Source organism: Aulonocara stuartgranti, assembly GCF_965226115.1.
Source record: "Aulonocara stuartgranti genome assembly, chromosome: 6".
Lineage (NCBI taxonomy): Eukaryota > Metazoa > Chordata > Actinopteri > Cichliformes > Cichlidae > Aulonocara > Aulonocara stuartgranti.
The window spans coordinates 14,653,369-14,672,946 of record NC_138944.1 but is presented as its reverse complement, the minus strand read 5'-3'; the positions used below and the strand labels follow the sequence as shown (position 1 = coordinate 14,672,946).

The 19,578-nt window shown below is 42.3% G+C and overlaps 1 protein-coding gene across 1 annotated transcript in view; it reads left to right on the top strand.

Annotated features, from left to right (window-relative positions):
* Positions 1 to 16,798, top strand: part of LOC309709077 (sphingosine kinase 1-like) — a 41,290-nt gene extending 24,492 nt beyond the window's left edge. Inside the window, exons 3-5 of the mRNA XM_082537528.1 lie at positions 4,695 to 4,789; positions 6,450 to 6,565; positions 12,735 to 16,798. Coding sequence (XP_082393654.1) covers positions 4,695 to 4,789; positions 6,450 to 6,565; positions 12,735 to 13,593 — 1,070 coding nt within the window. The 3' untranslated portion in view covers positions 13,594 to 16,798. The remainder of the gene's footprint in view (positions 1 to 4,694; positions 4,790 to 6,449; positions 6,566 to 12,734) is intronic.
* The last annotated feature ends 2,780 nt before the right edge of the window (positions 16,799 to 19,578 follow it).

Genomic DNA, 19,578 nt, shown 5'->3' with positions numbered 1-19,578 from the left:
TGCTGCCAATTTTACACATGAAGATACATATTACAGTGTTTGACAGTCCATATTTTGTGGCGACTCTCAGGAGGGACCAGAAATGAACCCTTTAAAGCCTGAACGATGAAATAACTGACAGAAAAGTAGTTTGTCTGACAAATTTAAAAATATTCATTTGCTTGTTTCTTCTTCTTTTTGGTCTTAAAAATGTCTTGTGCAATTTATTTAGGTTTTTACTGCTTTACTCATGTCTCCTAAACCACAACCAATCTAATATTATCAGACTGTTAATCTGGAATACTGAAATACTCTGAAAATCAGTTAAGAAAACTATACTTTGTCTATGTCGATACTTTATCCTCTATACTCTAGCGTTCATGGAGGCACTCATTTTTAGGCTTTGAGAGCTGCGTAGCCAGTGTAGATAACAATTGTGGGAATACTTGTTTGATATGGAGGTTTCCACTTAACCACCACATAGTTTGTGTTAAGCTGCAACTAACTTGTAAAGTTGGTCCACGGCTTTACTGTCACTGAGTCGAGGTACGTTTTCCTCGGACACACGGAGAAGAAGGCGGTGGTGTTTAAACTCCTGTTGGCTGATCTTGCTTGAGGCCGAACTGAGGGCGGGAAATGTCTGTCAGCCCATCTGTGTCTCCATGGATCTGCGATGAGATGTTTTTCTGTTACTGTTACTACAACCTCAGAAGTGCTGGGTCAGTGGAGTGAAAGCCAAGAATTAAACAGAGTGTGCGTGTGTGTGTGTGTGTGAGAGAGGGGGGGGGGATATAATTTTTACAATTGTGTGTGTACAAACTTTGGGTGGCTTCACCGTCAGGCCGCTCCCGGCAGCTGAGAAAGCTGTCGCAGTGTTTAGTGTTTCCTGCTCTACACACACACACACACACACACACACACACACACACACACACACACACACACACACACACACACACTCGGTATGTTGTGCTGTTTAACTGTCATCACCTGCTGTCATGTTGCTGGAGGAGTGCAGCTGCTTAAAGATTGCTGCGGGCAGGAAACGTAAAAAGCAAGGTGGAGGTTTATTAAGCTGCCTTTAGCTGGAAGATTAAGGTCGACAGGAGGACGAGGCTTTCTGTTACCTTACATGCACTTAAACCATCACAACAGAGGAATTTGATATGTGGAGAACTGTAATGTCATTTGTGAGGTTGTCATCTCAAGAAGAATGGCATTTAAGGAAGTGCACCCAAACAGGATTTGTTTATTTTCAAGTGACACGGTGCTCTTGCAGCTGTTCAAGCCCTTGCAGGAGCTGATGCTTCAGTGCCACAGATGGGCCGGTCAGTCAGCTGGTGGCAGGATTTTACTGTAAGCCAGTAGGCTGAGATTGATGATAAAGTCTTTATAAAAGTAAGTCTTACCACTTCTCAGCCATTATAGTAATGCCTGCAGGCCCATTTGTAAATGAATGTGGAGTCTCTCAACTCTAATTTCAATATTCAAAGGGACCTAAAAACTGCATATATCATATCACTGACCATCGGGTTTTAACAAACAATTGAAAAGTTTGTGGTTTGGTGACAGCATGCAGTGCAGAAAAGAAAATCACACAGGATGTTGACTTTTACTACAATGTTTTCTGTGAAACAGCATGTATTTGATTATGGGCTGGAATCTGTCTTCATCGTGATCCTCTCACAGTGGCCTGTAATCTTCTGTTGTAGCCATCTGCTGCCCTCGTTTTCACAGCTCTGCCAATCTGTGCCAATCAGTTCCAGAGTCAGTCAAATGTTGCTCAACATGAAATTGCAGTCGGTACATTGCTGTTAAGTACCTGTTCAAAGCTAGAAACACAAAAGTTCAACAGCACTTGATTTTGTCTCCTCTCCACTGCAGCAACTACTATAAAAACCATAACAAGCAGTTCCACCATCCCCTAATGGTTTGACCGATGTGAGGAGCTATCCTTCAGCCACACCGCAGTGTTGCTGCTCTGCAGCTTTGTTGCTGATTGGAGGCCTTTTAAACCTTTTCAGTGTTCAGACTCTGCGCAAATAACTAAATGTGATGTGACTGGACTGATGAGGAGGAATTGATCCCTTCATTCTGTGGGTTTCAGGGAAGAGGAAGTAGAAAGAAAGGAAGAAAAAAATAGATCCGTCACTAGAGAGAAGTGCATGTGTGTCTGTGTGCTGGGTTAATTAATGCATGGAATCTGCATGTATCTTTGCATTAAAATCAGAACTTTAGGCATTTTTACAGAAGTAACCCAGTAATGAATTACTTCATATTTCTTCATATTTCACGTTCTGCTATTTATGGTATGTAATGATTGGTTCTCAGAGCTGTGAAAATGTGGTCTGGTCCGAAAAGACACCAGGACCAAACTGGCTCGCAACGGCACTGGAGGCGTATTAGTGTATTAGCATAACTAACAGGCTGCTGAATGAGAGCAGTGTCTGGTTTCTGTGTTCCTATTTAAAAAAAACAAACCCATCTTCAACAAAGCAGTGTGTGGTGGTATTAAAAAAAAAAAAAAAGTTCTTAATAGCTTCTTAATAGCTTTTGTAAGTATGAAATATAAGCACCATGTTGAATATGTAATACTAAATGTCTAAATACTTGATACTTTTAGTGGGGATACAGTGAGAAATCCAGTGATTCCATTATTTCAACAACCTAAAGTCCAACTTTACTGAAATGCTTCATCGTTACCTTAATTTTTTTTCTTATCTAATCAAATGAGAGAATGATTGCTGCTTTGTAAAGAAAAAATAAGAAATATGAAACACAGAAACACAAACCAGTGGTGCTGCTGTGTGTGTGAGTGTGTGTTTTACACCTCAGAGCACTTCTTCTGCCCTTTAACCTTGAAACTGTTGAGAAGGAGACTCTGACAGTGAAAGAGCGATACAGAGGATTCCTACAAGAGCAGACAAACGCGAATGGAATATTCAAAAACCTGATTAAGAAAACTCACGAGGCTTGTGCAATAAAATGTTCAGATGTGACACGCGTGTGTAGGGCTGTTCGATATAACGATATATATCGGATGACGATATAAAAACGTCTATGTTTTATTTTACGTTATCGTTTGTTTCGTGGTGTCGCAAAATAAACTTTTTACGGCAATATTTTTCCATCGTTAATTTCTTAAAGTTCTCTCTGTCTCTTATATTTTATATAACCACACTAAGGACGGACAAGCGCCTCTTTTTATGTGTTGTGGTTAGCAACAACGACGGTAAAACCATTGCGTGTCCGCTTGTTTATGTTCCACATAAACCTTTCACAATAAAGCTCAAGATCCTGTTGAGACTTTTCAAAATAAACTGAATCACGTGAAAGAGCAGATTATTTACGGATGAGAAGTAAAAAAAGAGCCGCCAGGTGCTAAAAAATAGACCTTAGACTCAAACGTTAGGACAGGCTTTTCCCCGCAGCACGCTGTGTAATATGTAATGTGGGCAATCGTGGCTCAAGAGTTGGGAGTTCGCCTTGTAATCGGAAGGTCGCCGGTTTGAGCCCCGGCTTGGACAGTCTCGGTCGTTGTGTCCTTGGGCAAGACACTTCACCCGTTGCCTACTGGTGGTGGTCAGAGGGCCCGGTGGCGCCAGTGTCCGGCAGCCTCGCCTCTGTCAGTGCGCCCCAGGGTGGCTGTGGCTACAATGTAGCTTGCCATCACCAGTGTGTGAATGTGTGTGTGAATGGGTGGATGACTGGATATGTAAAGCGCTTTGGGGTCCTTAGGGACTAGTAAAGCGCTATATAAATACAGGCCATTTACCATTTAATAAATACTCACAAAGAAAACGGTGGCCGTTACAACTTATGTCTAAAAAAGTAAAGTTTCATGCATCTGTTAAAACACTCGACTCCAGCTACATGACGCGCAGCTGGAAACACTTCCCGCAAGTCGAGCTGCCCGAGATTCACAGAATTTACAGAAAATGTTACATTTTTGTGATTTATATCGTTATCGGGAAGATAGAATTCTTATATCGGGATATGAGATTTTGGTCATGTCGCACAGCCCTACACGTGTGACAGCCTTACAAACACAAAACCTTCTAAATACTCGTGGTTTTGATGTTGTGGTTTGTTGGTATGTCCACAATAATTAGTTTTTGGGGGGATTTGTCACCCTTTTTCTGAACTTTTGTACACGTGTACCTGCTTTGTACCCATCTGGATTTTTTCTCCTCATTTTAAAGTCTAAGCTTTAATCATGAACACCAAAAAGTAGAAAAGTTTACTCCTGTACCTTCCAAGCAGCTGGCCCATTAGCGACAGACGCGCATCAGATTATTCATTCTCGGAGTAATTTGACAGAGTGGTCCTGAGTAATTTAGCTCTCTCAATCTAATTGGCGGTGTGACAGGCGCTTCATTTAAGAGCATATATCAACTTTCCCTCCCACGGTGATACTTTAATTTGGAAACTGAAGGGAAGGAAGACTAAAACTACAGGAGGAGCAGGGATCTACTCAGACTGCCTCAGATGTTCGTGTTTGTGTCATGTTGCTGTCTTTTGGCCGTCCTCGCACAGCTATGCTATTCAGCTGTAACACAAGTAGCTACACCTCTGAGGGCCAACCATGACCTTCCTCTGAGGAGGAATGAAGCTGACATTTTGAGAAGGTGTCCCCCTTTTCAGATTTCTCTTCCAGGAAAGACAAACCTGCATGAGTCAACATACTTTACATATTTTCTCTGTTTGTCTTGCAGAGCGGCAGAATCACGCTCGGGAGATGGTGAAAGAGGCCGACCTGTCGCAGTGGGACGCTTTAGTCATCATGTCAGGAGACGGACTTCTGTATGAGGTAAAGACACACACGTGCACTATGTTCATAACCAAAAACACCACCGTAATCTCAAAACCAATCCAGCTGGAATATATGAACTCAGCTGTTTATTTATTCAAATATACTTTTTATAAACTGTATGTATGACAGTCAAGTATGTTTCATTTGGCCAGATTCTATTAAAAATAATGTTTTACATCGTTTTATATTTACATAAAAGCAAATTATGTGAAATCAGCATTTTTGGGCATAAATGTTTTGATTGTATGGTCATTTTTTAAAGACATGGGCAATTTCTGACATTTATTAGACAAATAACTAAAAATGTAGCCTGCCAATCAAAAAAGAGCAGGCCAGTAGAAACAGCAGTCAGCTACTCAACCCACCAAATTCACCACAGTCATCCATCACACAGACAGTGTTAGGTTAAATGTACATAGGCTCTGCCTGGGTTATTTCGGTCTAAAATGGTTAAAATTGCATTCCTAAAAGGTAAAATGAGTGAGTACAATGGCGTAAACACACTAGTTTTCTATTCTCTCTGTGAGCACATGAATATTAGCACTCCACAGTACTACAAAAGATTGTGCTACCAGGCTGGATGCTGACTGTTGGAGCCTGACCAATACCGGACTTTTGGAGCTGATGACAATGACGTGTTAGAGTTGAAATGGGAAAAATCATGGGTTATTGTTTCTCCCCACCACAGTATTTCATACAATACTTGCTACATAGAATATATACATATGTACAATGCTAGAAATTTCAGCAACACAGTGTAGCATTGGTTAGCGTTGTCAGCCCACACAGAGGTTTCCTAGTTTGAACATTTCAGCCAGCAGGAGCTTTTCTGTGTTTTCTCCCCTGCCTGCATGGATTTTGTTCAGGTCTTTGGTTTCTTCCCACGGTCCAAAGACGTGCGTATTCGGTTGATTGGTGATTAATTTATGTTAACCCTGTGATAAACTGGCATCATGTCTCAGGTGTACCCTTCCTTTTCTCCTATGACAACTGGGATAGGCTCTAGGCCCCCACGATCCTGAATTGGACAAGCAGTTAAAAAAGTGTATGGATGGATTGGTGGTTGGAAACTTGCTGTGCAGATGCCATTCGACTCTGCTGCACTGCTGCATGCACTGCAGGTGTTTCTAAGAGTATTATAAACTGTTGATATGATATCAATATTTACAACCTGCATTACTGTACTTTCAGCAAAAAATACATTGTAAATGCAAGTAAACTATGGACAAAATTGGGCCACACTTTCTCTTGATATCTGAATGTAGCTGCTTTCATCAAACACCTTGTGAAAAGAATCATTCTAAAGAGCTCACTGAAGTCAAGCGTGTGACTGTAACAGGATACCGCTGCTGCAGCAAGTCAGTTTATGAAATTTCTTCCCTCCTAAATATTCTATGATCAGCTCTAAGTGCTATTATTGCAAAGTGGAAGTGTGTGGGGACCACAGAACCTCAGCCTTACAGTTCCAAACCTCCTCTTGCATTAACATCAGCGCAAAATCTTAATTGCATGGCTTTCCACGGTCACCAGCTCCTGCTGGTTTGATGTGCAGGTGGCCCCGTACTTTGGTCCATACAGTGTATATCTGTCACTGGCTAGCTGACACAGTAAATTTTTCAGGCCACCTTACTGAGGCTGTATTTTCTGTGTGCGTCAGGTGATAAATGGTCTGCTAGAGAGGCCAGATTGGGAGGAGGCCATCCAGACACCGCTGGGTATCCTTCCTGGTGGATCAGGCAACGCCTTGGCTGCATCCATACATCATTACTCTGGGTGAGGCACGCACACACATGCACAAATCAGTCATCAGCACTCTGTAGAAACCTCAAAACCTTGAACCTTTTTTTTTCCAGTTTTGGACTGTTGGATAGATAAAGTAAAACATCATCTTAAAAATAAAGATCTTTTGGTTTTGCAATTTTAAAATTACGCTAATAATTAATGAGCAGATTAATCGGTAGTAAAAAATGATTCGTTTCTCATGCTGAACCCCTGGTGTAGAGCTCCACCGAAACCAGTCCAGCCAGTCTGTGAACATACCAGCCTGAGCCACACCATTACACGAGCAGCATGCACATACCTGTGGTTAAGTGATTTAAATCACATGCAGTGTGTAGTTTCAACCAAACAGTAGCTGTCATTAGTAATTACTTTCTTAGCAAGTGATTGTAGCAGGAGGAGGTCTGTCTATTTTTATTCTCACGTAAGAACAAAGATCTGCAGACAAGGACTCTGAATCGTGGCTCTGATCCCTTTAAGTGTGGTTCAGTGGGGCCTGTTGAACCTTCTGTTTCTCATCAGTCATATAACAACAGCTTTTTCTGTAAAATGTTGTGGACATGTTACAGAAATCAATAGGACGTATTTATGTGCAGCGTTGCTGTAGATACAGCATCTTTTGCACAGCTGAACCTCAGACACACATGGTCCTGACTCCTTTTGGTGCTTTTCGTTGTAAAATGCACTCCTCTCATCTGAATTAATTATTCATGACTCATTCAAATGGGTTATTGTTTGGAGATCATTCAGCCTGAACACAGGACAGAAAGAAGAAGTCAGAGGGACAGAAGATAAAGGAACTCGTTTACCCTATACATGCAGTGACATTTATTATAACACAAATACATACAAGCAGCTTACTCGCGTATCACACACTATCCCTGCAGTGACACAGTTTGGTCTGTAGTTAGTGGGAAACTCAAACACTCAGAACACAGTTGATGGGAGGAGTTTAAAAATCAGTTAACCACATATCACCTAATAATAAAGCTGTCCTCAGCTGATATCAGCATATGTATCAGACCACGTTTATCTGTAAATGTTCATGTAGCATAAACTGTTACTAACTACTGTCTAAAAAGAAAAAGACCAGTGGCGTTGTTTATGAAGTACAGTGTCATCGGTTTGAGTCTGAAACCTGCAGTACATCAGGGGTCAAGGACATCGTAATGATCCCTGAGGGCTACAATCAGCAGAAGTCACTCAACCATCAACCAAACAGTTAAATGCAATAAATATAACATCATAACACGGAAACATCTGGAATAAAATATTAACATTAAAAGCTGTTATTTAAAAGGTCAGTGGCAGCAGATGTTATGTTTTCCTTTTTTTAATTATCTGTGCAATAATAATGATGATGATGATGATGATGAGAAGAAGAAGCATACCTTGTTTTTTGTTGTATTTTTTTCCAGTTTGCAGTAAATACTGAACCATTTATTGGTTACATGACATAATTTACTCATTGCCTTCATATGCTGGGCCAGTGACTCCTAAATCATCTTCTTGATGTGTCAGGACTCTTTATGCACTCATACTTCCTTGTAATTACCAGAAGCATAAAACAGGACTGTCACTCTTAGCAGGGCACGATGCCAAATCATCACTTTGTGCGGCCGTTTCTGTTGCATCTTAACATGATGCTGCAGTCACATTAGAGAAAACAGTGGATGGACACTGGGGCACGTCCAAATTATTGCATTTGTGTGCAGTGAACGAAACAGTCTTGACAACAATCTTTTAAATGGTCAAGTCAAAGAAAGAACCAGGTATGGGCGACTCGCAGTCAGTTGCCATCTTCAAAGCAACTGGATTTGAAGATTTGAAACATGATTAACAAACACAGCCTTGATTTTATGTAGGAATATAACAAGAGTGCAACCAGTTGCAAACCAGTCGAGGCCCCAATTGCAAAGAGATGTTTTACAGACAAGTTGCACAAATCAACACAGACTGATTGATTGATTGCAACATGTTGCCCTCAGGGTGTTGCTGGTTAAGTTGACCAGTTGGTCACTGTAGCTACTTGCAGTTGGTCTCCAACAGCCATTGCCTACAATTGTTTCTTGGTTAAGGACTTGCATCTCTGTTTAAGTGGCTCGTGTCAGGTGTTCTCAGTTCTTCTTACTGGTATTTATTTCCACTAATAGGCAGCTCACACCACTGGAGAGTGTACGTGCCTAAATCATCCCTTCGTTTGGTACCAAAACATGTGACACGCAGTTAATTTTCTTACAGGTGGTTGGTTTGTTTCATAAAGATGTGGCTTCTTGGTCCATTTCTATACAAATTTGCGTCCCTCTATGTAAACAGCTTTTGAACTGTGGCTTCTATTTGTGTGTTTAGATATTCTGCTCTTTATACTCTAAAGTCACCATGTGGGAAATGGGGAAAAAAGCTTGTTTAAGTGCTTTGAGGCGCTTCCTTTTCAAGCTGCTTCTTTTTTTGTAGGTCACATGAGCTTTATCTGAGCGCCTCGCTGTTTTATTTAATTAAATAATTTTTCACTCAAGTGTTGTTTTTTTCGGCGGGTGTTTTTTGTAGTCAAGCAGTTTTTTGTCCTGCTGTCTTGGATTTAAAAAAATAATAATGGGGGGGGGGATTCCAGACTGAATAAAAGTTAAAGTGAATATAGTCAAACTGAAGAAAACACCTCTCACTGGTGGTTTATTCTTTCATCTGCCAATCAGCTTCTCATCTCAAACAATAGTCTTCCAGTGAGAGCGGCAGCAACAATGGGAGGAAGGGACCAGATTCTGCATTGTTTACTCTCCTCTCACAGTCCCGGGGCATCCAGAAAATCTCTCCCTCTCTGTCCTGCAGTAGCCCTGGCCAGATTGTATTTGGTATTATTCCCAGCTGAATGTCGGGTTCACCGAGGCTACGTGGATCAAACGAGCGACAGCTAGAATGTATTTGGTGTTATGCAAAACACTGGCAGTGTGCAGGTTTGCTGGCTGAGGGTCTAATTTGCTTCTGAGCAGGAGCTACAACGTCATCCAACCATCAATGGCAAGCCATACAGTTCTATATCGCTTGTCACAACGGTACCACCCCCACCACATCCGTCATCCCATCAGGAGAGCAACAGATTTATTGCCCACTCAGACAGGAATAACAAGGAAATGACAGAGAGCAAAGCCCACAGCGCCAGGCGCACCACTGATGCTGTGGACACATGACAGAAGACTCCGCGGAAGCGGCAGGCCCTGACAGGAGTCCTGGATGGGTGCAGCAAGGCTTCGCCGCTTAACTAACACCAGCAGCTTCAATATGTGTCTGTCACAGGCTGTAGTCTCCCAATGCTTCAAAGCTACCACCATTATTCCAGTTTGAAAGAGACCAACCACTTCAGTGAGCTACACTAACATTCAGACCTACTGACTGTAAATAAAAGATGGATAGATATGGAAAACGGCCCATTGGCTCCCTCTATCCATGACTTAATTTCACACTTTCCTGATGAGTTAGTTGTGGAATACAGTGGGATGTTTGTGTTGTAAAATGTGAATAAATATGTAAGTCAAAGTCTAAGAGGATAAAGCACATTTTTAGTGCAGTTGTACTTTTATCCTTCTTTTGGACTCTAATCTAATCTATTAGTTGTAATCAATGAGATTTTAAACTAGTGATTGAGAACCTAAAGCAATTAGAAAATGTTTACACAGGTCAAGTGATCCAGGAGGTCATTTTTATATGTTCTTATCCATGAGTGAGACCCACAAATAGACCTTGATGCATCATCAGTGAGCAGAAGAGTGTGTGTTATAGTTAATGTCACTGCATGTTTAATATAGGAGAGAAATTAGTGCATTGAAATGTGGACAATAAATGCAGTTTAACCTCGGTGTTCCTCAAGGCTGCATACTGGGACCCCCTCTGTTCTCATTCATGTTCCTGTCCACTTCACACACAGTGAATACGGCTGCGCACGACACCACAGAAACAGTAGTTCTCAGATTAAACTCAGGCGATGACTTATGTGCTAAACACCTTTAAGACACTTTGCTTTTCATCGGTGGACATCAGTCAAAGGAAGATGGCTGCCGTTCTTGAGCCTCCATCTGAAGCTTTTTTCTGTTAACACCGAGCTTCTCCTCCACATTGTTGCTGTGCACTTACTCTATACTTTAAGGTATTGTACAATGAAGAGCTACTTTTGGCTGGTTCCCTATTCACAAGGTAGGCAGGTAGCTCCACATGTTCTGTTTTTGTTTTTTTGACATCAGATGGCCTTTCTGGCGCAACCCCAAAGGGATTTGTGTCTCCTCCTGGGATCAAACCGGTGAGCTTTCTTTTGTTAGGTAAATCACTAAACTTAAGATCGTGTACCATGATTGGCCAAATATTTGACTATTCAATATTTGTTCGTTGGGTAGGCATTCAGTTTTTCATTTTGGGTATTTGAATCTCTCTTGTCAACCTGCTTTATTTCACCTCATTGTTGCTAACATGTTGCTAAATGTTTGACATTTTTATGCCACAAACAGCATCCTGCTGCTCTCTGATCGCGTCTTGCTCTTTCTTCTGACATTGACAGAACTATCTCTCTGAAAGTAGATGTTGCTGAAATCTGCACACAGTTGCACGCTGCTCACAAAGGTTTATTTCTTTGCTCTTTATTACCCCAAACAATCCAAGAGCACGTCTATAAATCATGTTGTGGTTCGGTGCTCTATAAATTGAATTAATACCTTTAACACATAAAACTGAGAGGCAAAGCAGGATGAGCTGGAAATCGCCTTATAATCAGATTATTTCTTGACCTTTTTACCAGAGCGTGATTATACAGTAACAGAGCTGTGAAAATGTAGATGAGTTTGTTTGGAAAGCTAGACTGATGAATAAATTCAGGATGTTGAATATGGAGATATCTGAGCTCCGCTGAGACGTCCATTCCTCGCTGTAATTGGCCGTTGGCTGTAACAGCCGGCAAATCTGTGGGTGCGTGTTAACGTGACCTTCCACCTCTGTATCCGTTCTCCCAGATGGGGTCGTCTTTGTTATCTGAAGGCCCACACTGTCCTTCGCCTACACCCCCACCCTCTGAGCTTTGTAGGGGCTCCACCTCTTCTCTCCCCCACCTCAGTGATTTCAGATAGCACAACAAGGTCACTGTTAGCCCTGTATTGTATAACGCCACTTTTTAAAGTTCACTTACAAAAACACAAGGATGCCTTGACCCACTTCCTAAAAATACAGAAGGAGCCTTTCTGTTATATTTTGGTGTCTTTATCTTGTGTTTGAAACCAGATTTTTTTAACTGCCTCCTCCTGCCAGACTGATGAGGGGAAACTCTGTCTGCAGAGTCTCAAATGATTTGTTGTTGATATTTTATGAACTGAAACATAAATCAACACTGAAAATCAGCTTTAGTTTAGTTGAGGGTCTAGATATGTTTCCAGTTTGGATCAGACGCCTCTGCTTTACATTACAAAAGCCCGTCGCTCACATTTAAATAGATTTCATTGCAAATAATGATTAAATGGAACCAGAATGGAAGCTGTTCTGAGGTGGATGTTTCTCTTTTTATAAATAAAGCTTGGATTGTGGATCAGGAGGTAGAGCAGGTCATTTCGCAGTAAGTCTGTGGAGGAGATCTCCACCTCCACAGTTTGCATGTTGACGTGTCCTTGGGCAAAATGCTGAACCCTTAAACCTGCTCCCCTCCCATGTGACTGAGTGTGCAGCAGGAAATGCATAAATGTGCTTGTACAGAACAAAAAACACAAGGAGAATGTGGCCTGTAGAGGTGATTTCTAAATTAAGCTGTAGCAATAAAATAAATATAAGTGGTCTTTGGGTTTTTAAATGTCTAACTTGCATATTTACATGTCAACGTTTCAAAATCTTGTCGTATATTTACTTTAAGGCTGAATATTCTGATTATTTAATAATATGCACACTGCTTTCTTGATTAACTGATATATTGTTGTGAGTTGTTATTTTTTAAAATCACATTTATCCAACAGCTGAAGATGTACAGTTAACAACGACATTAATTAATCACCACAATACATCCTAAATAATTTACTTGCAAATCACTTATAATTTATTCATGTGGTTGTTTCAGCCTAACTGTGGTCGTGTCTGAAAGCAGGAGCTGCCATGAAGTGTTTAGCTGCCATGAAGTGTTTAAATGTCCCCTCTCCTCCTGCAGAGCCTCTCCTGTGACCAGCGAGGAGCTCCTGGTCAGCTGTGGCTTCCTGCTCTGCAAAGGTCTGGTGTCCCACATGGATATGGTCTCCGTCCATCTCTGCTCCAGCCCCCGTCTCTTCTCCTTCCTGTCTCTGGCCTGGGGCTTTGTAGCGGACGTCGATATAGAGAGCGAGAAGTACCGTCACTTTGGCGCCGTCCGCTTCACCATTGGCACGCTGGTGCGGCTGGCCTCTCTCCGTGTCTATAAGGGCAGGCTGGCTTACCTGCCCGCCACCAAGGACCACAACAGCGAGGAGGCTTTGAGGAGTAACACAATGCTCTGCAAGGATCGGGTCCCCCCCGTGACACTACCTGCTGTAAGAGACTCCTCCTTCCACAACTCCTGCCACTCCAACAACTCCCTCAAAGTGAGGCGGGTGGAGAGCACGCCTTCCCGAAGCGTCACCAAAGCCCTCCCCGGCCCACACGATTCCCTGCTGCCACCTCTGGATCAGCCGCTGCCCGACGACTGGGTGGTGGTGCCGGAGGAAGACTTTGTCCTCATGCTGGCCATGTACCAATCCCACCTGGCGGAGGATCTCCTGGCGGCACCAGAGGCCACCCCGGACGACGGCGTCATTCATCTTTTTTACGTTAGAGCGGGGATATCGCCCACCGCGCTGCTGAGGCTGTTCCTAGCTATGGAGAAGGGTGCACATCTGACTACTAACTGCCAACATCTGGTGTACACTAAGGTGCGGGCGCTCAGGCTGGAGCCGTACTCGCCCAAAGGAATAATTACAGTAGACGGAGAGGTGGTGGAGTACGGCCCAGTACAGGCCGAGGTGCACAGAGGCCTGTCGAGGTTAATCACTGGATGAGACTGAACAATCTCGACTGCCCGCTTTCATCTCTGCTCTGTGACGGCGTTTAACAATAAATGTGTTCCACCTGTCGCATCAGGAGCTGTGCAGCTGCAGGAGCAAAGCAGCGGATTCAAGCCTCCTTCAGTATTAGACAAATAATGAAACAAACTCCAAATAATGCCATCAATTACACTAAAAATGACTTTTTTTCAAGCTTAGGTTGATATTTTATTATTAAACATTCTTTTCACAATAAGAGATTTTAGTACAGATATTTTGACCTGTAAATCAACACAAACTGAGTCCGTTCAAAGTTGATGCAATTGGCTCATTTCAAGCTCCATACTAGAGTAACATCAGTGGCTCCACAGTGTAGTGGTTTACACGCCCCAGTTCTAATTCCAGGAAGAGACACAAATCTCTAAACATGCGTAAAGCCCTGTGTGAAATTTGGGAACAGCCAAAACTGACCTTTTTATTATTCACAGTTAGCTTCCCTTCCCTTAAAACTGCTCGACGACATCAGAAAGATTCAAGAGTAGAGAAACAAATGTCTCAAACTGAGTGTTCAGCTCAGTTTTTCCTCATTTCCTGAAGTCTGTGAATATGTTTCTTTAATGGTTTTTGTTTTGTTTTACAACATTTGAAAAAAGAGGAAATAAACATTAATTTAGCAGCACAAACAATTCAAAAAGATCTGATGTAACAGGCTGTTATTGTGAAAAGATTTCATTTAAAAGTATTAAGCATCATTAGGTTTTTAATTCTGATTATTTAATGTGACTGTTAATTTAATACTGAACACTCCGAAGCCATGACTGTGTGAACTGACGGCAGTCCTGCCTCATTTGAGCTAAAACACAAACACATAAAGACCCACACGTTTCATCATCCATTCATCAAACGTTCAGCCTCCGGAGAACGAAAATCCATCACCATCTTTTTCCCGGCGTCTCGTTTCATCGCGGCTGCACGGACAGCGACGTTTGTCTGCGTCGCAGCAAACACATCAGCCAGAATTACAGCATCTTATGCAACGACGGGGGATTAGTTTTCTCTGGCCTTTACACTCCTCTGCAGTGCAGCGTGTTTGTGTCTGTTTGTGTGAGAGAGGCTGAAACTCGTAAATGAAAGCCTTTATGGACCTGACCTTCAGGAGGGAAGGTGCTCGTCTGTGTCACGGGCGACGCCAAGGCAGGAAAACGTCTGTTTCTTCATGGTATCTTAAAGTGAACCGCAGCTAAGCACATTGTATAAATAATCATTAGATATAAGTATTTATATTTAATTTATTTATATTTATTTTATCATGTATCAGAGCTTCGTGGGGCGCTCCTGCACCAGCGTTCCTGGTTTCTGATCAGAGGCCGTCACGTTGTTTCGCTCTCTGAAGAGTTTCTCATTGTTGCCTTAAACTCGTTAACTTGATCCTGTTTCTTAAAAGCACTAAAGGGTATTTCACACATTCAGTAGCGCCTCCCCAGTTCCCGATTTTTAAACCAGCCACGTTAACTTGTCCAAGCAGAATTGCGTTCAACATATCTTCATCCAGCCTAGAGGCTGTGTGGGCCTCAGCAAGTGAATCACACCAAAATTTAAGTAGAAGTCCTACTGGAACGTTGGGAAATTGAGTTTCAGCTGTGGAAGCTGCTGCCTGGCATCAGTGGATCCAGACTTGTCTGGGCGAGAGAGGTTCCCTGATTGCCAAATTTAATAGATTACAAATACGAATATGTATTCCATCGTTTAAGTGAATCACGGGTTAGAGTTGGGGTCACTGATGGCGACGGGTGAGAGTGAATGTAAAGAAGCAATCCACCTTAAAACACAGTAAACAAGCGGTCACACCCACAGAAATCTCACACAGCTTTGGCACCGTTTTCACGTTCATATTTCCCTCGTGACTCAGACTTTCTTTTGGCACGAGATTTTCATAAAGCGGCAGGAAAACATCAGAGGAGGAAAATTCGTTAGAGGTTTTGTTGACATAAACAGGGTGTGAAATCTGCGAGGCGATTGCTGCGCTTCCATCTTCACTTGCGACAGTTTTCAGTTTTTGTGTCTGTTTTTTTTGGTTTCGCAGGATGAAACCGCTCCAGTGAAAAATGTTCACAGGCACATTTTGTGTGGATGTGAATTCTGATTAAGCCCGATTTGTTTTTACACTCGCAACAAACAAAACTCCCTCAGCCGTGTCGTCGTGCTGCATGCCGGACCTTAAAAGCTGCAGAGCTCTTTGCCCGTTTAGAAAAACCACTACACCTCCAGCAAGTGTTTAAGTGCTCGCGGGTGGAGTTTCTCCCTCAAACAGCTGTGGCTCTGCTCCTCCTCACTTACGTGATGCTTCAGTTTGTATTTTTTTTTCCTTGCCTCGCTCTCTGCCATCCCGTCATTCTCACCATAGCACCCATCATCTTCTTCTGCTTTCAGCCATCTATTTGTTGCTTTTGGTGCCACTGCAGAGCAGTCACAGCGCGCACACACAGTGGCAGATTTATCATCACCGAGGTGTCCTTAGCATTGAGCTTTAAATCACAGAAAAATGGCTGCAGATTTCAAAATGTTTGTGAACACTGAGGAGCCTTAAACAGGGGTTTTGGGTGGAGCTGGTTACACAGAGTGTGAGGGAGTGGACATGGAGGAGGAGAAGGGGGAGATATTGACTTGTTAAATGCTGCATGAGGTGGGCGGTGTTGTGTTCCTTCCCCCTCACCCCGGGAAATCATTGGGGAACATTAGTAGACTGTCCAGATGCAGTGAGTCAGAGGAGGACGTGTTTCACTTCAAGCTGAGCAGTAAAATGAGGGAGGGGAGAGGCGACGGTGATCTTTAAGTCCACATACGAAGGAAAGTTGTGGAGCTTCGATGTGCCTACAGAGTCGCAGTAAACATGCTGATGTTTCCATGTTTTATTCAACACGCCAACGACTGTTTGAATCTGCAAAGGCTCAATCGTTAGAGACCAAAATTTGTTCCCTCTTCCGTGTTTTTTGCACAATGTACGCTTGTTGCCAACGCCACGTTAAAGCCTTCGTGGGACGTCGAGGTTGTGCTTCCATAGTATAAGTGAATCACGGGCCCTAATTTAAGTTTGTGCAATCGTGCTGGAAACCTGCTCGGTCCAGCTGGGGGATGAAGCAGGATCAACCTGCTATGATGATGTTCAATTATCTGGAAATTTGACTAAATTTAGAAGAAAAATAAACCTGCTCTTAAGCAGCAGCAGGTTTTCTGCTCTGTCTGAAAAAGCAAACATTATGTAACATTTAATTTTTTTTTCTAATGCAGAGTCCATTAGAGCACTTACATCTTTTATTTTTAATTTTTTTTTTCAGTGCAGTCAAATGTTTTATGTCCTGTGGTAGTGTGCCTTGATTGTGCTGCCCCCCGGTGGTTTAAGTGTGGCAGTGCAGTTAACTTGCTGCTTTTGGGTCAACTGAAGAAATGCTCATTTGTTTTTTTGGACACATTTAGAGACACCGATGAAAATATTTTATTATGAAAATTAAAAATATGCGAGAAATGGATTAGCTCTGACCCCATTTTTCTTCCTTTCATCTGATTGGCCAATGTCACGTCAATCACAAATTTAACAATCCAATCAGAGAACAGATGGGTTTGGCTGTCATACAAAGTATGTACAAAATATTTATGATCACAATTTGAGCCCATACATGGAGAGTCAGACCAGTTTTCCTCTGTAGGTCGATGTGACTGAAAATCCGAGTGATAGGGCGATGAAGGACCTGACAATTTGCTGTTTGTCTTTATCTGCTGCTTCTGAACCGCTGTCATCTTCTGTGTTTCAAAGTTTACGGTGAAGGGAAGACGAGTTGTTTTTATTTTATTTTATTTTTCAGTCATGCTGATTATTGAATGATTGATTCTTTATTCTAAGAGAGATCTATTTTTCCATTTAGATGAATGTAAGTTTTCTAAACTAATCAAATCACTCTACTGACGTGCTTTTGACTGAAACAAATAAATTGAATTATGACAAAAAAGACAAACTAGTGTTTGGTTTGTGAAACGCTGGCTGCGTCGTCCTCCTTCCTGCTGTCAGGATGAACTTCTCCAAAAATCAGATGTTCACTGAAAGGTTTGCCTGCACAGCTTATCTTATATGTAGGTCAGGGACACAGTAATTGCGTCCACATGGCCTGAATACAAAGGAGGAAGATATCATCATCATCATCATCACCTGCACAAGGACAGAAAACTCAAAGGAGAAAAGTTTAAGTCATGACTGGGTCATGCATCCTGCATCTAGCTGCATCACAGGGTGATTTTGCAGGTTTACTCTCAGGTGTGTTACTGCTTCAAAACTACACCTGAAGACATAATCTATCACTGACAGGAAACCTGCAACGCAGTTCTTTAAGATTAAATGTTCAAGTTGCTTTACAATTTCTGACATTGGACCAAAATGAGTGGGTAGGTATGCAGCGCTGCAAACCTCTGATCTGGTGTGTTAATGAGGGATGTGTCCAACTCAAATCCACCCTAGGGAGGATTATTGAGGACAAATGTTCCACATTCAGGGCTTTTGATAAAAAGTTATATTAATCTTGAGTAAATATAATTAAATAGTTGTTGAAATTGTGGAGCTCATGTCTCCACTTTACCAAGATCTGGAAGAAGACCTGGACTGCCATCCTCAGATGAGAGGAAGCTGGTTTGGTTGTTCAGGAACAACCCAGGAGCCACTGAAGCTCAAGGAGTTATTAGAGGGTGCCAACCAAGAAAGAAGCCCCTACTCCAAAATCATCATCTTCAAGCTCGACTCGGCTGCCCACACAAGCCAAACGCCTTCAGGAGAAAAGACTGAGCTTTTTGGTTAGAGGAGTAAATGTGAGGCTTTCAAAGAACACTGTACCAGTTGTCAAGCATGGTGGTGGTAGAATCATGCTTTTGGGCCGTTTTGCTGCCTGTGGTACTGGTACATGACACAAAGTGGTGGAATAATAAAGAAAGACTACCCCTCCAAATTCTTCAGCTTCCCCTCAAATCAAGAGCTAGACAGTTGAAACGTGGACACAGATCTTCCAACACACTAATGATGCCGAACACACAATTATTATTTTTTTTTTAAAGTAGATAAAGGCGGATACATTTTAGCCCTGGGTGGATTAGAGAAAATCCAACAAATTCAAACTAGCACACCTAATTCTTGTTTTTTAAAATGATTAAAGATGCTGTACAATCATCCCAACCCTAGAAAAAAGAACTCATCAAGAGCCCAAAATTATGACATTCATGCCCATGATGTTCATATGACAATCTCAGCTGATGGGCTGCAGGAAAATCAATTTGTTTTATTAAATTTTCTGCCTCTGCTGACTCGAAATCTCAGTTTCACAGATACGGATTTATTTTGGTTTAAACACCTGGAGACGCTGGCGCCTTCATTTTGACCTCGACCCGGTCTGAGAGCATTTCAGCTTCATCATCTGGAGGGAAAAACAAAAAAAAACTACAACACAGCATCTCTCAATGTTTCAAACCATTCGTGTGTTTGAGGCAGTGTAGCTGAACTAGCCCCGAGGCTTTGCCATATTCATCTCTACAGCAGCCATAACTCTTTAATTCAACCCAATGAAAAGGGACCAATTTCTTAAACAGTCAGACCAGTGCATTCAACCACCAACTTCCTAATCACCTGTCCAAGTAGGATAACAGGTGAGGCTGGAGCTCATCCAAACAATGGACAAGAAGCAAAGTTCCCTCCGGACAGGTTGATAATCCAGCGTTAAGAAAACGATCATCCGTGCTCATGTGCCGCTCTGTACACCTGCATACTTTGTTTTTCTTTCCCGTTCACAGCTGCATCAGGGTTTGGATACACAGGTAATTGAACCTGTTCATTTCCAGCATGTCCTCCACTACAGCAGCAGGCTTGATTCACACTGGACCTTTTAGCTCCTCCCCCTTTAACCCAACTTTTTTCTGATTGACTGCAACTTGCAAACAGAAGGTTTGAACAGCAGGTGGGTGGAGCTT